Source organism: Metopolophium dirhodum, chromosome 4 (assembly GCF_019925205.1).
Source record: "Metopolophium dirhodum isolate CAU chromosome 4, ASM1992520v1, whole genome shotgun sequence".
Classification (NCBI taxonomy): domain Eukaryota; kingdom Metazoa; phylum Arthropoda; class Insecta; order Hemiptera; family Aphididae; genus Metopolophium; species Metopolophium dirhodum.
This window is the reverse complement of record NC_083563.1, coordinates 29076926-29100144: the sequence shown is the minus strand read 5'-3', so window position 1 is coordinate 29100144 and position 23219 is coordinate 29076926. Positions and strand designations below refer to the sequence as shown.

At 33.2% G+C, this 23219-nt stretch overlaps 2 protein-coding genes across 4 annotated transcripts in view; both read right to left on the bottom strand.

Moving 5' to 3' along the window:
- Positions 1–23219, bottom strand: part of LOC132942405 (ecdysone receptor-like) — a 114746-nt gene that overhangs the window by 57685 nt on the left and 33842 nt on the right. The window lies entirely within an intron of this gene.
- Positions 21561–23219, bottom strand: part of LOC132942406 (uncharacterized) — a 51694-nt gene continuing 50035 nt past the window's right edge. For all 3 annotated transcript variants that reach the window (XM_061010736.1, XM_061010738.1, XM_061010737.1), the window contains one exon: positions 21561–22896. In XM_061010736.1, coding sequence (XP_060866719.1) covers positions 22007–22896 — 890 coding nt within the window. In that variant the 3' untranslated portion in view covers positions 21561–22006. The remainder of the gene's footprint in view (positions 22897–23219) is intronic.

Below are 23219 nucleotides of genomic sequence, written 5' to 3'. Positions count from 1 at the left end.
GTTATGGACGCACTCGCCGTATCAGTAATGTTAAGGTATTTATGTAAACGTATACCATCGATAAAATAATAGCGCAAACGGTTTACCTATGTAGGTAATATATACTAATATACTTTATGTACTAAATGTACAAAGCGTATCATATATGAGACGGTATAGGCGGGGTTCGAAATAAATAATCGATAATCGTGTAACACCGAATTACAATTTTTTTCGATTCGATTAATTTGAATAATCAAATGTAGACGTAACGACGCAAGACAACGTTGTTCACTTGTTCGCATTCGCGACGATTGATTTTTTTTTTCGATCAATAATGATATGTGTACTTAATTTTTTTTCATATGATATACTGATATAGTGATATTCTATTCCGCTCACAGTTATTCTCTTTCCGACGGCGTTTACATTGCAATTGTACGACGGTCGATAAGTATTGAAGTAAACCGTATTGTCCCTTATGTCTGGCACTTTGTTTTTGAATAATAATAAAATCCTGAAGAGTAAGTGCATTGAATCACGACGCGAAATGAAAAATTTACGATTTGGACGTGATATCGTCGTCCGTCATCGTGTGCTTCGGTGAAGAGACATTTCAATAGGAATTATTATTTTTTTACCTCGCGATTGTATATTACGTGAGCGTCGTCCATTTAATCGAACATGAAATATATTTTCTAATCGCTATTTTCAGACATAGTATATCGCGAAAATTGTGGCAAGTATTTAGGTCACAAAATATGACATTATGATAGCGAGAGTACACTCAAACGTACTCGTAAACGAGTAGGCATAACTTATAAGTTATGAGTTATGACGAACGACAACGAAGGAGTAACGCCGGAATATTATTGTTGAAAAATGCGGGCTGACGCTCGATGGTTTTCATTTCGATTAACTTTATATTATTACTTACCCTGCTTAGGCGGTTTATATCAATTCGATATAACACAGGAGGTTTCTATCGCGTTATTTCTAACAAACAACAATAATTTTGTCGGAAGGTCGATTTTTGTCACTGTATATTATATTATTATTGTCGTCCTGCACAGCTCCATAATAACATCGTTTTCTTATTCGTTATTTTAATGTCGAGGTGGTTTATTAATACTCATTACTCATTAGTTTCGTAATCGTTTGGTATAATATAAATACGAGAAAAACATGATATGATTTACTAAATTTCGATTTATTTTTATCGTCGTCATTACATATTATTATTACTTATTATTAATTATTATACGTACTAGGTGAAAACTAACACGCGATTGTAATTTGGAAGACGTCGGCAAATAACGATTATAATATTTTGTATTACCACGCGATCGACATAAATCCGAAATTCCAAACGTCGAATCCCATTTGCTCGCGCCTACCGCACGACCGTGAACCGCACTTGACCGTCAAAATTATCAAGTCAGTACCCAATAATAATTGCAAACATATGCTATTAAAATTGAACACAATACCAACGAATTTTTAAGAATGGCTCGGAATCTAAAATAACAATGTACACGAACATGACCAAATTGCAAAAGTACTGTATGGGCAAGCGAACGTAGTACTCGGTATTATTTTTCTGTGTTGTGAGCATTTTTTAATATTTTTTAACGCAAGTCTCAAAAAACCGTGTTCGGTGTGTCTCACGCGATTGTTGTATAAATTTCCAACAGAATTATATCCACTACGGCACCACTACATACGGCGTTGGTAGTAATCGACCTAGTGGCATAATAAATTACATTGCACACTAAATCATGCACGTTTTCTCAAGACAATAGAAAACGAACAGAACCGAAAACCTTTTATGATAAAACATTAAAACTGTTGTGTGTACATCATTTTTTGAGATCATTCGCCAGCAAACAAATTAATTGCATCTACTACTACGGTATACATATAATAGATGAATAAAATATAAATAATATACCTATACATAATAATACGTGCATTTTTAATTTTACACACTAAGAGTTAAAAATACATGATCATGGAAAATGGATAATGATGTCTTTAATAGTTTAATATATCTGCAATATTATAGGCGGTTCCCGGCCGAGAAAAATATTTAATTAAGAAAACCCTACGTATAGGTATGGCTGTTTGGGGCGATGTTTATATAGCGTTTCTTATTATACACATCCGTTTTACTTCCTCCGAGAATTTAACGAGGTAATTCTTAAAATAAAATATTAAGGCACCCATTATACGGGCACTTCCGACAGCAACGTTTTTATAAATAATTAAATTTTAAAAATAATTATTACGAAAACGATGCATCTACGAAAATATTTCATGGAACCAGCTACTAATAGTTTTGATATTTGAAATTATTCGAAAGGAAAAAAAACTGCCAAATAGCCCTAACCGCACGACAAAAATGTATTAATTAAAGTATTAGAGCTAGATGAAACAAAAAATGGAAATATCAAAATATCAAAATGTAAATTAAATTTTATTATATTATGGTATTCATTATTATTCAACTGTCTCATATTGATTATTAATACAATAGTTATCACAGATTATTTATTTATTTATTCTGTGCTATTATTGACAATGTAATATACAGCGAAACTTCCATAATAAGTCCTCATGGGCAAAAAAAGAAAAATTGGTATTGTTGAGCAAATTGTTAAATAGTATTACATAAATTTGGTTCTAAATATCATCGTATAAATATATTATAATGCCATAGTTGAATAACGTTAGACTATTTACATATTTAACTATATTGATTTGACCCGTATTTCGTATTTTAGTTTGTGCGGCCGTAACGACGACTATAATTAAACTTAAAAAAAAAATAAGTATACACGTGAAGAAAAAGCACCACAATCTAATAAAATGTGGGTAAGTGGATGTCACTCTGCAGTACAGTAGGTTACAAGTAGGTCACTGTAATGAATGGTGTTAAATTTGAATTCAATGACATAATATCATTGTATGAAAAAACGATTCTGAGCGAAAACGGTCAGTCAGCCTATGATACTACCAAGTATATTTGATGATATTATTGTGAATAAAGTAATTTATATATAACCTATTTACGTGGAGCCTTGTTTTAAATTTTCAATCCTTAGCCATAAAAGTTAAACATTTTATACATTTTTAACTACAAAATAATTATTATATTTTAAATTTGATAAATTTTGTCAACATTTGAACTTTAAATGATTATAAAAAAAATGTGTGCCTATGTATTTTTAATATTTTTCAACTGTAATTGTAACAATATATCAGGAGCCTTGCATTAAATTTTCAGGCTTTTTTGCCCAACAAATAACATTTTATTGATATTTATAGAAAAAAAACTAAAAAAATTGAAATCTGACAATGTCCGTAAACAGCTCAAAAAGAGTCAAAATATTTTCAAAATTGTATGGTGTATAGAAAATGAAAATATAAACATTCAGCACCTAAAACCAAAATCGATTTTCTTAAAAATTCCCATTTTTCCTTAATTTTTATTTTGTTTTTAAAGGCGCTCTTGAAAACTACTGGAAACTACTTTTGACCCACCAAAGTACCAACTAGATTCACTTCCTATTAGAAAAGTTACTGTTGAAGAAAATCCAGCACTTTTACTGTCCTAAAAGGTGATGACAGACACAAAAAAAAATAAATAAAAAAAAAAACACACATCATTGTAAAATCAATACATTAATCACTTCGCTCAGAATCTAATAATAAAATAATATTTATACATTGTAATTTGTAGGCACGGTCTCTGTGATCGATATCGATTTGGCCTATAACGATTTAACACATTATTTACTTGATATAAGTAGTACCAAATGGACAATTTACAAAAAATATCTGATGAGGAGAAAAATACCTATAGAAAATTACATCACAGCAAAAGTTTGGAAACAACTGGTTCGGGCGAGTATAGTGATGACAAACAATAGTGTGGCACGTCATCGTAATCACCTAAAATAATAATTAAATTTACCATTGTTGTCACTTCTCAGTACAGATTCGAGAATACAAAATAAAATTATAACATCGCTGATGTTTTCCTTGTGGCCTCAGGCCGGTGCAGTTCTATTTGCTGGCAGACAAAGAACAACATTCGCGTGTTAAATCAAATGAAAAACCGAGAAAAATAATATTTACAGAGGAATACAACTGAAAGAGGAGTTTTAAAATAAGCAATAACACCACGCACATTGATGAGAGTGGAATGACTATACGATATTATATTGTATAAATTATTTTATTTTTTTGTCAAATCACCGAACCGTAATTTCGACTAGATGAAATGGCACATGTGGCGCGCGCTCGCGAAAGGTATAGAACATAATATTATGCGCAAGAAAGTTTCGATTATAATACTTCGTTCAACCGGTTGTATACTGTACGTACCTAAACCAACGGCCAAAACAGCCGAACGGAACATTTAAAAAAATAAAATAATTATTATTATTAGGTACGAAAATTTCTTCGTGGAAACTGTATCGAAAGATATTATTAATTATTATAGTATCACATCCTGGCAACCAACGAGTAAAACGTAAAACCACTATAAGTTTATGTTTACGTATGGGTATTTAAATGTTCAATGTAAGAATAATTGTAATAATTTATTGTCACAAGGATAGCGAACCAGTAACGACGATACGTGAAAATATTGTGATAGATGGCGTGTACTTTAAAACATTTTACGATGGTCTGCGCGCTGTATGGGGGGCAAAAAACCGGTAAACGATAGACGAAATATGAAAGAAAAATTACCTACTAAAAGACGGTCGACCGAAAGGTTATACGAACATCGAATAATAGATGGTGACATTTAGGATGGTCAAAAGAGGGTCAAAAGGTCGGAAAACCTGAAAAATGTTAGAGTCCAACAGTTTACGCCGTTTACGGTACCTATATAGTGTGTAGAGAAAGTTTGGAAAACCTATTATCTCGCGACGGGAATCGCAAGTAAAACGGTTACTTGCTCTAAGCTAAGAAGTAAAACTATATTCGACAACTAGTCATCATTACTGCACTTGAATCGAATACAATATGCGGTCCAATGTATAGGATTAAAAATTTGAATAAGTAATTTCGTGAGTGTTGTATAATACGATCAAACTGAAAGTAAACTTTAGACACACTGTGTACCTAAACTTGGGCGCGCGTTATAACAATAACATATTAAATACATTTATATTTTTATAAAGACGTCCGTTGTGCCTGTTAATAGAGGACACCAGTGGTCGAAATGGCTCAAGATAAGTGGAGGGATGCCTTACAATTTAGATTTCCTGATATCATTATAACATTCTTCGCACCTTGTATAATATTTTTTTTTGTATTTTTTTTTATAGTTCACGTTTTGTTTATGCATCAAAACACTACAATCTTTTTTTATCATAAATAATCTTTAAAATTAAACAAATAAATACATTTTTTCCAAATTTTAGTCAAAACTGATTTTTATTTCTAATATTTTTCTGTACAGATATAAGGTTATATAGTTAAATTTGTAATTAATACTAAAAATATGATATGTAATATAACAAAATCTATTAATATTCAAGTAAAACATTTTTTCTACTTAATTTAGCATCACTTTTTCTTGATTAAGTAATAAAAGTAAATAAAAAAAAAACTTAATGAGTAACAGTATTCTATCCATGGGCTAAATTTAGAAATTGATCGACTCGCACATATTACACATCTACTTATTAGTTTTCAACAAGATATTGTCAGAAATTACTTTAGATATTTTAGCATATTGCTAGTTGCTACGTCCCTACTTATTATCATCAATATTGTTATTTTTCTGTGATATACGGGCAGATAGTATGACGTAACATTTGTTATCAACGCTTATCATTTTTAGTATAGGCGAAACTGCCTATACTAAACAACACGATATAGCCGGGTCTCAATGTTTTAAAACAATATTATTTTCATCGAAAAAATAAAAAACTTTCTTATATAAATATAAATATGATATTTAATTTTACAACACAAGTCTTAGGAGGGATGCGTTATTCTAGACAAAATAAGTAGAGGGATGAAAAATGTAAGTACAAAAAAGTAGAGGGATGTCATCCCCCCCCCATTACGACCACTGGAGGACACAGCTGGGACACGAGAGGGACGAGGTTAAAATGGCAGGCGGACTAGTGTAATAGGGATGAGTGTGGGCGGTGCAGTTAACGGCGGCCTTTACCCGTTATAAAGGTCGGCCTCGGTAGCGTTTGAGTTATAATATGACGCATCATAATGTTGTGCGCATGTACACTACCGCCATCGAATTTTCCGTTAAAAACAGTCGTAATCACTATTCAATAACAATAATAACGTCATATAAACGGGATAGAGTATGGGCGGGCTGCCTTGCAGTTTTGGTAGTTTGTATAGGTAAACAGTACTTAGTGTTTCTGTAGATGACCTTGCCCTGAAAACGCATCGAATGCAATCGAATGGACCTTGTCCCACATTATTGCGACGACGCGTAAGTACGACAAATGCTACTGCTGCTGCTGCTGCTGCTGCTGCTGATGTCGACCTTTCTCGTTCCCCAACCGTGATCGGTCGATGCGTGTAATAGCATTAGGCACTTCCACCTCATTCTTCACGACTTCACGCAGGCACCTCCGATCGATATTTTTATAAACCATGGGTGACGATTATCATTTAACTGATGCGAACCATAATGCGCTTGTGATTCTCGGTCACGCGTCATACTGCAGTAGGGTGCCAAAGTATAAAGAGTTGCAGGTAACAATATTATATTCAAAAAGATTTTGGAAACGCTTTTGACGTTTTATTTTTATATAATATTGCCGTCGTATTAGGATAAAATTTGGTACGAACAGTATTGTATTCTGCAATAACACGACGACGGTCAAAAGAGTTATATTGAAAAAAAAAAAGCTTAAAATAATATTTGTAGAGAAAATATCATTATTAAGAGGATGTCAGTGCACTGTTAGTTTTCTCTCTCTGGCCCAAACACAACATTTTAAACAAAACGTATTTCCGCAGAATCATTTTTTTTTTTTTTTTAATACCTAATCTCAGAGTAAAATCACCCATTACAAAAACGATAGAGAATAATATTTTTGAGGGTATTAATGGATTATGTAAAATCACATTTTTTGGCCTAGCTATGGGGATCATATTGTATAGACTAGACATACAAATAACGCCAGATTTGTGACACAAATAATACCTTTATGGATATTGTATAGTATGTATATTTATTAATAAATAATAATATATAGTATTTCGTCCCCACCACAGTACCACACGTCATATTGTTCATGAATTTAATATAGAACGCATTACACAATAATGCATGCCGCATGCGCATAAATAACTGCATGCCCATATTATTTTTAAATTACCATACATCACATAGAAACTACAATTTTTTTTTCACACTACATTTATTGGAAATTGTATCACCAGCAGTGAAATTATATAACAATAGAAATATTTGAATTATTCAACGTGAAAATATACCTACGATAACCACACTTAGATAACTAAATAGCGGCGTATTATTGCACAGACGGACAAAGTATACATTAGTAAATTTAAGCGCAATATACATTATTATGTGTAGGTACTAGGTACCACAATATATTTATAGTAATAATACAAATTAGTGATTCTAACTAACTAAACGTACTATTCCGAATTCGTATATCTATAAGTACTTAGTTTACAATTTATATGGATCACTATATACTATACTATTATAATATTATATATATGTATATACATGCATTGGCATTGGCCTTGTCGTTTTTAATAGGACCTGCGCGCGCAACTATCGAGTTACATTTTTTAGGTATGAAAATAATTCATATAAATGTGGAAAAAAATTAAAACTTTCATAAATATAATATATTATATACTGTCATGGTAATGTAAAAATTAAAGATGATAAATCTCTTTTCGTTTATTCTGTTGGCTTAACATCATCAAAATATTAGTTTTAACTTTCCTATAGCTTTGAAAATAAACAGCTAAGCCCGAGTGATCTGATTCTAAACGTTGCCAAAAATATCGATGAGAACTATCCGATAGAAACTCGGTCAAAAAGATAAAACATTGACAATTCCATTTAAAATAATAAATTGCGGGAAGGATTCCTTGGGTACTTGAAACTTTTAACACACAATGACATTTTCCTATGCAGTATTTTCGACCAAAATTAAACCAACCTACGTATTTCTAATAGTAAAATAAATTACTTTAATAGCAATATAAAGATATTATAAAATATACTTATTAATGTAGGCTGCTCAGAATCGTTTTTCGTATTCAACGATTTATCATTGAATTCATATTTATTATACGACATATACATTACAGTGACTTACTCCTCAATTACTTGGTACACTGAACACCTATTCTGTACAGCAGAGTGGTTGCCTACTTCTCCCATTTTTTTACTTTAAAATTATTGCAATTCTAAGGTCTGACTATTACATTTATAAAAAAAAATAAATAGGTATCACATAATATATTATTCGTATAATTAACTATATAATTTTTTTCTCATAGCGTTAAAATATGTAGGTACGTTACACCAGCTACGTTTGTTATATCGTCCAAGTATAGGTTATACACTGCAGTAAATATCGTAGCGTAAATATACGTGTTTAAAATTTAAACAACCATGTTAATCTGCAGTAAAGTCTATTTTTAAATGTATCGAGACTGTGTCGCAGCAGCATTCGCAGAATTAGATTTATTTAACTTACATAATAATATACAAGCACGATATACAGTAGTATCCAATCTAACACTGCAGTTTTATAAGGAAGCGTTTGAATAGATTTATCATAAATATAAAACCAATTTCGTTTATGTTCAATAGGTGCTAGAACTCTGACGAGTGTCACGAATCGTATAATGTTTTGACCTATTACTTAACTGGTATAGGTACATTTTTGTAATGCATGTTATATTAGATTCTGAGTGGAACAATAAATGTATTGATTTTACAACTCTAAAACAAATGACCGTAGGTACATGTAATTTTGACTGAATGTTTATAATTGCATTTCCTATACACCATAACATTTTCCAAATATTTTGATTTATTTTGAGCTGTTTACGGATATTGTCAATTTCCATTTTTTTTAGTTTTTTTTCTATGAATATCAATAAAATTTTACCTGTTGAGTAAAAAAGCTTGAAAATTTAATAGAAGGCTTCTAGGTTATTGTTTAAAAGGCAGATGAAAAAAATTAAAAATCCTTAGTCACAGTTTTTATTTATAAGTATTTTAAGTTCAAATCTTGACAAAATACGGAAAAATCACGTAAATTAGCAAATTATGTTGAGTTGAGAATTCATTAAAATTTTATTTTGACGAAATATTCTAGCGGTACATAACCCAATGGTATATTATTCGAATTCGAATTAGAAAACCGCCCATTTTGTGGAGCACACTGCCGTCCATGAATCTAGTCGTTACATTTATTATTGAGTAGGCATAAGGCAGGTGTCTATTATGACCATGTCCATGCGATGTATACGAAATCAAAAAAGAGAAGGAAGCAAAAAAATCAAAGAACCAAAGGTCTAAGTCACCTCAGGGCCAGCGTATCATAACATGAACCTACATTGTTGTGCTGCAGTATGTGCAGTATACTATATATTATTATAAAAAATTAGAAACCGAATTCGAAACACCGTTTGTTACAAACTCGCATATACATATTATAATATAAGACATCCTATTTTCTCACAAAAACGTGTCTAATGAAATCCGATTATCCCCAAATCGTTACACACATTATTTCACGTTGGTTTCTCTTCAGATGAATACAGATCGATCGATCAATCGACATCATCGCCGTCACTCGCTCTGTGCCGGATAATAATTACACCGACGGATGTATACATATTATTATGTGCGTATGCTACACGCACACATTATGCTTATCCGGTGGAACAAACAAAAATAAAAATATACCACGGAAGCACACACACACACACACCATATTCTCACGATTTTTGAGCGTTGCGGTATTACACCTATTAGACATTACATTTTTTTTCTTTGTCAAACCGCGTTAATAATATAATATAACAATATACCTATGGGGTACGTATTATTCACTCATATAATAATATTTTATAGAGACGGTCGTCGACGCCGCATTGAAGTTTATTTCCGGTCGGAACTGCACAAATCGTACCGTCTACGGCCCCTCAGCGACGACGAGTTCAAACAAGTGAACTGATTCTGATATGACTATGTAATGCATAGGTACGAGTATATCAAACATATTTATACAGCCATATATAGGAACCTCCTAAATAAGTATATATACGCGTATTTATACATGAACATAACCAAGAATTCGACGGGGGCGATGGCTGCAGAGTTTTTATTACAAAAACGTATGTTAAAAAAACTTGCCATCACCGGTTTTTACTCGTCACATAAATGCAAAATCGGTCGTTACGCATCATTGCATAATTCCTAAATTCAACAGTATTAATTAGAAGTAATAAAAATCTTCTGTGCGCGTGCCACCCGAAAAAGCATATAATATTATATATTATACTATATATTCAATATGCTCTATTATTATAAAATTGTGCAGTCTCCGATCCACGAACGGCGTGAACAACCTAAAAGGTACCTAAAAGTTGTTGGCATATACACGTGGACACACAGTGTGTCGGCGTGTCGCCGTGTCGGTATCTGTTAAGAACAACAACTTCAACCACCACATTGTAGAAAATCGTATATTATTAACATACTTGATGCGATATATATTATTTTATGACTATTATTTTTCGTCTTCCGAACGAATTATGCGACCAGGCACCGAGGCCAAGTGACGGACGACGAATAATTATTATTAGGTACCATTTATTAATGACACACGCGATTTTTATTTTATATGTATTTATATATATATATTCACAATAATGAGACAGCAGTTTGATATTAACCGGAAAAATGTCGTTTCACTGTTTCAGTATATTATATATTTATGTTTTTCGAAGGACACGTTTAAAATATTTTACGCGTCTTCAAAAAAAAAAAAAAAAAATAAGTAAGTATGTTGAATTACGTTTTGTACGTACACGCAGCAGTAATAAAATAAAATTATTGCAACGTTCAACGGTCTATAACAGGTACGTGTGAAAAATGTGCATCCAAAACTCGTTCAGCAGACTTTATGAATGTTTAAGAAATATTATTTTATAATAATATCTCGTCAAGTCATTATTCCGTTCAAACATTTTGAACCGTGCAACAAAATTACCATTTGCATTAAGTCGCGATAAAAGATAAGGTAATTAAATGCGGTTTAGCGTCGGGCAATTCATGAAGACGCCGTCGTTTTCATTATACTATATAGGTAGAATCCGTGACGTGGGGTTATAAAAATACCAGACAATTTAGCGAGGACCAATTTTCAAGTCCCACCTTGCGTGTTTTTTAAAAATTTAGCATGAATATACACAAAATAATTCAATCTGAAAAAAAATTGATGGGTGTATATCGGTATATGTGTACAGAATATATTATTATATAATTAGTGGTTTCCAACAAGTGTGACACTAAAATTCAAAAGAAATTATCGCGATGGACGACCATGCAATCCATGCAGTCTTGTAAACATTTTTATATACACAGTTTGGATTTAATCAAAAGCGAAAATGGCGATTACAATTTGAAATAATTTTAGAGGACGTCTACATCCAAAAAAAAAATAGGAACGCCAGACAACTTAATTCGGGTCGTGACCTGCAGTGGTTGGGAACCACTGCAGTGTACTGTAAAAAATATAATATCACACGATGGCCAGTCCCAGATTCGAAGAGTTCTCCAGGCCACGGTGCGAATTTTCAAGTGTGTACGAATGCCGTTCGCATATATTATAATATGTATATGCATTCGAATTTATGTACAAGTGGGCCCTTGACATAATATTATTCGAAGACGATTTTTTTTGCGGAGTTACATTATACTCAAATTCTCTGTACCCGGAGGAGTATAGTCACATATTCTTATATGTAATATTATATAAACAGTTATGTATACATACATGTCATGACTGTAAAGTATGAATAGCGGTGCGTATCGCGCATATACATATCACATATTATTATTATGATTATTATACCGCAGACAACGCAGACGTTTTGAATAAAATAATAATCAAAATTTACGAGCGCAAAATATAATATAATGCATGTGTATAATAATGTTGTATGGATCAAGAACTGTTTGTAGTGGTGTGATGAGATTTCGTTCCGACGAATAAAACTGCGAACCGTTGCCGTTACAGACCGCGGCAGTAATCGTAAACTCGGAGATTCGCAGAAAATGTTTTCCTATTAAGAAAAAAAAATAAAGCCACTCCGGAAAAGTTTGATATTTAGGTACGGATACTTACTAGTTTCTACTCAGGGTTTCAGAATACTTGGTATTGTTATAATATTATGTACAGCAACGCAGTCGAGCTGGAAGATAAAGACTGCAGATGAGGCAGCATCAGCACTGGCTTCTATCCGACTGTATATGATAATAATATTATATATAGGTACACATTGTAATAATATACATAATAGCGAAAAGCTTATATAAAACGCCGGGACAGTGTTACCGGATTTATACGGCGTGCATAAAACAAGAGATAACGAAAAAAAAATTGTACGGTGGACTGCGGAGACGTATTACATTATATGCGGGGAAAAAAGAAGCACGGGGTATTTTTTTATATTCCTCGGTGAGCTGACGCGAGGAAGAGTAACTGGTTTCCTCCCGATCAGATATAATAATATAATTCCACGGACCGAGGAAAGAAATAATAATAATAATAATAAAACGAAATAACAACCACCGGCCCCCGAAGCGTCGTGCGCGCGCCAAACGATTTCGCATTCTCAGACCGTGGAGTAGGCAAGCATAGTGTATATTATGCGTGCGTGGTGGGAGCGCGTCTCGTTTCGAAATTGTGCGAAAAAAAATGTAAAGCCGTATACCGCGACCGTGGTCGGCTGTATACCATACGATGCGTCTGTCTCTATACTGCAGCGCGTGTATATAAGTATTGTACATGCGCAAACACGATAATATATTCTTATTATATTTTATGTATATTTAATCAATGCGGTATAATATACAATCCATCTAATTCACACACGCACAGCACACTCTGTACATACGCACCAATCCAAAACACTAAATACCATCATTGCTGCAAATGACTCGAATTTTTCCCGTTTTTATCCAATCGACGTGCCCTCCCAACACGGCGGCGAACATTGGTAGGCACCGCCGCTGTACGCGCATTACACTTAACGAATTTTTTGACGCCGTCAACAGTCGCTTTCCGCTCATCGACATTTCGTCCAGTTCACCCGATAAGTAGACAGGTAAACCGTGAACTTTTTTCAACGTTTCGAGTTGTTCCTAAAAGGGACTTGATTTTTAACCCAAGGATCTTTTTTTTATACCTATTTTAAAGATCTTTTTTTCATAAAGAAATATATTATAATATACTCTTTTTGTTAATACACTTGTTTTTAATTGTATTAAAGAAAAAAATGGTTTATAGTAATTATTAACATTTTAAATCTGAATGTTGCCAGCTTAAATTATGATAATTTTTAAATCTGAAATGATACTGCGGGCGAAGGGATCGGCTCTGATTAAAGGTTGGTTATTGCCTTATTGGTAAATTATTTCACATTCTGCACAAAATTCTAAATGACACTACTGATTAATATAGTGAGTTACATATGTGTCTAAGTCTCGACGTAAGTGTGTAATTCTGTAAAAAGTATAATACATTTTCAAAAATAAATTGTTTATTAATATTATGTTGAACAGCGTTTAAACTTTAAAGTTAAGATATGAAGTTGAAAGTTGCTTATATCTAAACTTGGGCTATAAAAGGGAAAATAAATTTGGTTGGTATGGCCCCCACGTTAGAATTTTATAATGTATCTTACATTTTCCAAAAAGTTAATGGCATTTGAAATTACATGACATTTCCAATGTCAAAAGAAACGTATTGTACACCGCACCGGGTAGGTTAGGAACATCTTGCATCGCCCAAACCTGCCGAGGTCCAAGGAAATAGGAGGTATACTTAATTATTATATTATTTGGACACATTTCAAAAATGTTATCGGGGTGAACGAATTGATTCTACAATATGAACGATCTTGTATTCTTGTGTAATACAGATCTATTACCCATGATATATTATTACATTTATTATTATTATTATTATTATTATCAATTATGTATATACTATATATCAATATTATTATCGGTACACAGTACATTTACAGTAACGCGTTGTAGGTACTGTGTACAGTCGACCGACAAAATCACGAGTGTTTGAGCAAACACTTCTGAATCCTGATGGCCCGTGTACTGTGAAGCAACTCATACTTTCGTCAACCGCAAATAGTATAAAATAACATTCTTAACTCGCATAGTTGCTTTAAAAATGATAAAAAAAAAATGGTGTCATACATTAATTATGGACATTGTAAATGACAATTTATCGTTTTAAAATTATTCATAGCTGTTTATTATCATATTATGTACTTATTATATAGGTGTCTATAGGTAAAATGTACTTATTGCAGAGGTATATCTACAGGCATACTCAAAATTTATATTTTATCACTATAGGTTTCCACTTTTACGTATTTATATTTTATTATACATTATCCGGTGACTTGTTTGTACCTAAGTTGTGGTGAAAAATGATTCATTGTTCAATGATGACATGAGTAGGACAGCCTCGCGGTAAATGGTTACTTTGCAGGTTTTATGCGACATTATAAATTCTGGTTTATACTTTCCAGTGTCTGGGTGTATAATAAGTAATAAAGTACTACGATGGTTCCAGGTTTAACGAAACTTAATTGGCACGCTAAGTCTGCTACGGAAACCAATTAGCAAAACATTAAAGGCTGCTTTTATGCGAAAATATTATATACTTGCGTAACGAGAGGTATTTTTAATGTTAAGATAATGACACGTTTTGTTTTCTTCAAATTATTCTCTCTATATATAAACGTCACAATGGTTTCAAATTGAATGTCACTTGATCTCTACAATATAATATTATGTAGGAATATAAGCAAAACCAAATTGAAATATGAAACAGTGTAGTGAATTGGAATGGCTATAACTACAGTAAGCTTATATATAGTAGCTTATATATATTGATATGGTATTATATAACGAATTTGGATATTTAAAAAAGATGAGAGGTTGTAATTTATAGTTTATTTGTCTTGAATATAGGGAAAAAAATTAATGATACCATGGATTTATGAAGTTATGTTAGTTTATCCGAAAAAAGTTAAGAGAAATGTGTAGTTACATAGTGTATACTATTGATCATATCCAGTATATTTTAGTTACATTACCTATAAACATAAATGTAAAAGTTACTCGCGGTGTCAAATATCCGATTTTATGGTTATTAACTACGTACATTTACGAAGAAATAAAAATAATGACATTTCGTCGAAGTTTTATAATGATATTTCCTAGGTACATAAATTTACATATTTTTGATGGCGTAAACAACAAGCGCCAACACGTGTATAAACTATTAAACACGTATTGATCAAGGATCGCAATCTATCCTTACCAAATTGAGCTGTCAAATGCAGAATCTTGGAATAGTGCATATAGTTATTATAAATGAAACTGACACATATATATTTACGTAAAAGTTCACTTGCTAGTTGCTATAGGTACTATTGGCATCGTTTGCAGGTTAATTTTCATCGTTCTAACTATAGAGGTATACGTCGTAGGGATATATGTATATAAGGTGTAACTAAATACATAATTTTGAAGTATATTAATCACGTACGTATACGCGACTAATTAGTCAGACTACTAAATTCTGACGTGTATGGAAGGAAGGAAACAGTTCTTTAGGAATCTCGAGCAAATGCTAAAACAAAAGCAATATAATATAATATTATTTATAACTTACAACCAAGTGCGAAAATAAGTAGGACAGTATAAAATTGTTTTTGCATCCGAGTAAAATTATTAAGCTAGGTCTATTTTCCCGTAATATAGACGTGTTTTTAAACAGCATAATATATACACGAGGCAAACACATTAATATAACATTTTAAGTTTAAACACAATTCCCCTGCAGTCGCCAGTCCACGCGGTAGTATAAATAGTATAATATAATATAGTATTGTTTACCGTCGTAATTCGTAAGTAGTACACGTATAAATCGAGAAATGTAGGTATGGACTTTCAAGGTTGCATACTTAAAAATTTTTTTGAACATTTTGACGTATTAGAATCAAAATTCAAACAAGTAGTTTTTAAGTTATTTAACTTCGTGTACTAAGGACAATAGAGGTCTATGATAATGGGTTTAGAAAATGTGGGGTCTATAAGGTTATTTAAAAATGTTGGTGATAAATATTAATTTATCAACATTAATAATTTGTAAAAAATGGCTAAAGAATAATAAATACTAAATCCAATATTACATCTGTTTTACACTTTTGTGAAACAACTTTTAGGGACCATTATTTTTAGAATAAACATTTTAATAACCGAGAAACTACTCGTCTGAATTTTGAATTGGGGACATACACTTTTTCAAATAAAATATCTATTGAATAATTTACAGTAAAAAAATAGGGGGAGGTTCTCATTTGAAAAACAAAAAGTTTGTACCGTCACAGCTGACACTCCTTAAGTGGTACAAAAATTTTTCAGAATTTGTAAATATTATTATATAGTATTATTCTTTAAAGTAAAATATCCAAAAAATCAAATTTTAAATAACTGCATTGTTAAAGAAAAAAAGGGCGAGCATGGTTGGTGAATCACCCTGTATATAATTTACAAAACACACATGAAACACACGCGTACTGTGTACATAATATTATTATAACTGTTACGCGTCAAAGTGTATATTTAAGCTATGAAATACGCACGGCATTAGTATATATATATATATATAATATATATTATAGACGGTGTAATGATAGATAATAAGTACGCCAGTGGGGAAACCAGAATTTCTTCAATGAGGAGACTTTTATACCTACTTAATTTGATATTTGAAATGTACGAAACGTTCTTCGGGAGTTGTTTATTATATATAACACGAAACTATTAAAAGAATGTTTTTGGTTGATAATATAAATTATGTTATTCATATAATATTCCATAGCTGATTAAATCAATATACTTAATAAAATCCTTTTATACGCCCAAAAAGGGAAGGAGATTTGACTAAATATATATAAATAATAAATATACTAATAATGGCTGGAGGAGGACAGGCGGCTGTTTCCCCGTGTGGCTAATTGAGAGTGGGTGACTATTATTTTTGAAATTGTCATTGGTTTAATCCTCTCGTCACTTCATTGTCCTTATTCCCGACAATTAATATTATATTTTTATATATTACAATAATTTGTTATACATACTTCATATTGTTATCAGTCATAGCCAATATCGAAAGTGATCTAACCACAGCGAAAATAATTATGCTATATACCTAATGTAGATATAATTAAAGAATTTCCTGAGTCACAAAAATACAGGAAGAACATTTTTTTAATATTTATTTGAACAAAGTCTAACATTGTTTGTCAAAATTGTTTTTTAAAACTAATAGGTACATTATTTTTTCACCTAAGCGGAAAATTTCTAAATACGTCCCTGCGACGTGGTCGTTCTTGCACAGCCGCACAGGAACATAATTCCTATATAGTATAGCTATTATTTTACTTCTATAATACATACATCGCATATTAAAATTATGAAATATTATTATATATATAGAATTACACAGACCACACTATTATATACTCAATGAAAAATATAAAATATAAGGAAGAATTACAAAACGGAGCTGGCTGAGCAGCTTGGTATATACCAGGTGATTCATTTAACGTAAAACATTCATTATTATAAAAACGTTTAATGTTTTTTTTATTTTAAATCGCTAAACCACAACATTTTTTCATTTTTTACTTAATGATAATATACATTGTTCATTTTATATTTCGAAGAAAAATATTATTTATAGTACTGCGATACAGGGGTTCTATTGGAGTACATACCCCTAAAAATATTGGTCTACTACTCCACCCATCAAAACTTCAACACTAATAAATTATACCTAATAACCTACTTTTTCGAAATTTGATATTTATAGATCGAAATACTCTGAGTAAAATTCTGCTACGGAATATAAAATTTAAAATATACTAGTCATATTGTCATTCAAATAGTAGAATAAAACTTAAAACACGATAACGATGAAAAAACATAGTAATAAATATAATTTTTTCTTAAAAATATTGTTTGTTAACGACTTGAATAAATAAATTACGTAAAAGAAATATTTTAAACAACGTTAGTGTTTTCTGAAACAACGAGTGTCTTACTTGAAATGGATCACCCCGTATATAAACGTATGCGCGAGTTTGGTAAGGTGGGACAGCTACCTCACCTTAACGGAACGGTTTCTACGTTTTTTTGTATTTTATTTATGAGCACACTGTACGCCGCTGGGTTGTGCACCTCAAAAGAGCACTTACACACACACACACACACACACACTACATATTATACGCAGAGAGAAAAGCGCGCGCGACATAGCCGGGGCTAAGGGACAAGGAAATCGACCTTGTCCCAGGTTAAGGACACCGCCGTCGCGGCATTGTGTTCGATTTCCCCTTTGCACGACGCTGACGTGAAGTATCACGTGTGTTGCACAAAACATGGCGTATGGTACGTATGTTAAAAAAATACGATCGTCGACTGGCGGGGAAGTGCAGTACCCTGCGGGTAATGAGGATTTAGCGCGACCCCTCATTGCACTATAATTATAGGTATATATATATATATATATATATATACACGTGCATAATATCATGCACACGGCGGAGCAGTCGTTTTTTTACCCTTCGTTATTTTAGTTTAGTTTATAGGCCGAATCCGACTCTACTATCGCGCGGCGACGAATTGTTGTGCACGCGACGTTTGACAGCGAAACGATTGCGGTAAAACGGTCGTTTGGCGCTTGCATAATAATATATTAGGGGGACGGAGTGGCCGAGCGGACTAAGGCGTCGGCTGCGACGCAGTCGATCCGAGTTCGATTCCTCGGCCATGGGCGGCATTTTTCTTCGGACAAGTCACGGTGTCCGGAGAACAAGTGCCGCCATCCCCCACCCGGGCATGGCAGATACCTACGGGTGCCCACTTGAAAATCTGCCAAAAACTACACACACGTGTTTACCAACCAACAGTATCCTCCCCTACAAATAAACAAACAAAAAATGTTTAACCAATTAAAAAAAAAAAAAAAAAATAATATATTAATATTATATACTATTAACAACGAATGATCTTCGTAGAGTGTATAATATTGTATATTATTGTATTATGTAATAATATATTGGTCTTATAGTACCTCTTAGTATCGGCCTATAACGATGTAAACTACCGTATGCTATACGCGTAGGTCAACATTTGCTCACGCACAGATAATTTTAGTAAACTCTTATAATAATAATATATCAGATAACAGCACCAACGTAATACCTGCGTATGTTTGGGCCTTGGGTGTATATAAATAATATATAGTATTTAATAGTACTAATATAAACGATTGTGTTATTAAATTACATATAGGGTTGATATAGAAAGAGACATCTTTAACTAAAAATTAGAACCATGCAAAAATGAAACAAATGTGTATTTTTTTATATATATATAGTGTAAGGGGGAACTGTGTTCGTGCACCACATGCATGATGCATCTGCATAAATCAGGGGCTGATAGTATTTAATGATTAGTAACCACAACCTATAACTTTGTGAAATTATGAAGCTTTTATGGTTTAGGTATCATGATATATCAACAAATAAATCAATTATATATTGAGAAACAGAAATAAAAACACATTTATGGATTGATATGATCCTTGTCGTGAAATGGTAAATATGTTTGGAGAAAAATCGGATAAATGTAACTGCTACGGTTGTACAGAAAATATCACAGGGTTGACCGTATAGGCGCAGTTTCAACTTTTGACTTGGGGGGGCTGATTTTTTTAAAGGCAGACTATTGCATTATAGCATTTTAAAATCGTATGTCCTAGGTTTTTTTGGGGGGACCTACGGCTCAGTTTGGGGGGGGGGGCTTAGCCTCCCCAATTTGCGCCTATGGTTGACCGAGGAGGCTTTGTGATCAATAACCAATTACAACTAAAAGTACGTTGAATTATGAAAATTAAAATGACGAATTCACAAAAAAAACTATGGAAAACGAATGCAAGGGCCCTGAATGTTTGGATTATGCTGTCGATATTCAGGCTTTAGAGTAGTAGAACGAATGCCCAAAACGAGACGCCAAAACAATTGTACCGACATAATTTGTATCACAACAAAAATATTGTATAAAGTACGGACAACAATTGTTTGTGTAAATAGTAAATACTGAGTAAATATTGAGTATTTACACAATAATCTATAAGAACGGTAATATCGTTTATAGTACGGTAATTTTGTTATATTTTCCCTGATGACTAGATAACAAACATTGAAACATTGGAAACGCTGATGCGACAACGACTACGACTACGACAACGACTACGACTACGACTATGGCTACCGTGATTCTGAATTTAATATAAATTTTCATTAAAAAGTTCGCACTTTTTCATTATAATTTAATTTCTAAACGTACGATTTTGATGATTTTTACAAAAGCACATTATTTATAATATTTCTGATGTTGTGGAGTTTACTGGGAGTTAATTGATGCATTATAAAATTAGTTATGTAGGATAACAAATTTACCTGTATTTTACACAGTTTAAATAGGCAAATCTTGCTTCAATATATTATACACACACCGTCGTGCAGTTATTTTTTTTTTTACTTAGCTCGCGCCACGACCGTGGCACTGAATAATTAAAAATTAAGATAAAATTAAAATAATTATTTATACAGTGATAAATAGGAAGCGCATAAAATATTAAATATGCGAAATGGTTATGTCCATAAAACTGTTAATCATAAAAACAACTTTGTTGATCCTTTTGTAGATTTGTAGATTCCTAGAACTCAAACATAATACATTGGAAAAATTGTGTTATATGATGTTATGATGGTATACAATACAGAGAAATTACAAAAAAAGAATGGTGACGTTCAATTTAGGACAAAAATATTTTTGAAGACTTTATAGAAGATATGAAAACAGTATTTTTTGTGTCTGGTGTGTAAACCTATTTTTTTTTTACGGAAAATCAATAGTAACCGCGGTAGATCACACGTTAGACCGGTGCCTAGGTTTTATGGTCGGGAATATCGAGCGATCTATATAGTGCCTATATCGTGTAAGGTGCAGGGCGGATAAATAGTTTAGTAAATATAAATACAAAGTTTGCGAGAACTGCTTTTGGTTATTTCTTGAAGTAAAAAAAACACGGAACCGACCATAATTCTGCCGCAACCGCGAGGTGACTTGTACCAGTGTATACTTACGTGTGTAGTGGCACGGTGTTAAAATAAACATGAAATGTAAGTAATATATAATATACTAATGGTTTTATTATCATAATAATATAATGGTTTCAAATAACTTATAATTAATATACACAAGAGGAATATAAAATACCGAACAAGTTGATAACCACGCGCAAGGTAGTCTCTACCTTACAAATATACATGAAAAAGGCGAGCTACTTTATTAAATCTTATATAATATATAAATGCTATATATTTGTTATTACATATTATTTGAAACATTTTAATTTAACTCAAAACAAATTGGGATCCTAAATCGGTGAGAGGGGGGGGGGGGGTAGGTCAGAGGACATTGTTTGAAATGCGTACACACAATTCTGAGGTAAACACAAAAAAAAAATACGAACGTGGCGTAAGGGTAACGTTCCTTGTCGGCGCCACGTCCGTTGATCGCGAATAAATAATATTATACACTTTATATACTAAGATTCACGTGGGACTCTGGTCATTCAATGTCTGATGACGTCATGCCGGTCGACTTGTCGTTGCTTTTGCCGCTGCCGCAATCGTCCATGCGGCTGTTGTGCAACAACTGACTCATGACGTCGGCCAGCCGCTTGGTCTGCGTCGCGTTCTCCTTCATCAGCTTCTCCATTCTGGTGAAGTGCCGATCGTGCATGGACAACGTGTCCCGGTGCACGCGGACCATCTGTTCCAGTATTTGTTCCAGCACGTCCGGTTGCTGGACGTGATGATGCCGGCGAGACGACGATGACGAACCGACGCCTCCGCCGCCGTTGCCGCCACCACTGGTGGTCGAGCACATCGTCAGCGGGTCCACTTTGAACCGTTTGGACACGTGACCGGAACTGTTGACCACGTAACAGTGGTCGTCATTCGGACTGTCCATATCGTCCATGTCGTCCAGTGCCGCGTCCGAGTCGTTCATGTGATGGTTATGCATGCCACTGACGCTCGATGCGTCCGCGTCGGCCAAGTCATCGCCGACCACCACCGTTTGCGTGTACGTGGCCGCGTTCGCGTACTTCTTCTTCCGCTTGAGAATGTCGTGCAGCGCCTCGAAGTACGGCGGTGGTTTTTTGGGCGCTGAACTGTTCGGGTCCGTCGAGCTAATTAGGTAGTTTCGGTACGACTTCTCCAGGTTGCGCCATTTTTGGTGACACTTTATGCCACCTTCGTTCACCGAGTCCGCGATTCTGTACCCTTTCGACATTAGTTCCTCGCATATCCGCTTCCACACTCGAATCTTGACCGTGCATTGGTCGTTGAACATATCCTGGTATTTTTTAGAGGCCACTAGTCCCAGCATCTCCCTAGTCGCTTCGATATCCTTCTGGCATGGCGTCCTCATGCTCCACAGTAGTTGGTCGGCGTCTGAAATACAGTGATGCACATATTTCGTAGTGTAGGTAGGTGACGTTAAGGCGTCTTTTATTTTATTTTTTTCTTTATGTGAGGGGGGTTATAATAACACGTATCATAAATACCGTATGATTCTTTTTAACAAACAACACTATGTATTTCAAAAACTATTAATATTTATAAACATTTTTTACATAAATTGTACTTTTCAAAAAATATTCAGATTCCCAAATCAGAATATTTTACGGGGTACTTCGGAGTTTAAAATCGAATTTCAAGTATATGATATATATAAGATCACGAGTTATAAATATTTTAAGTTTTAATGAGCAGAG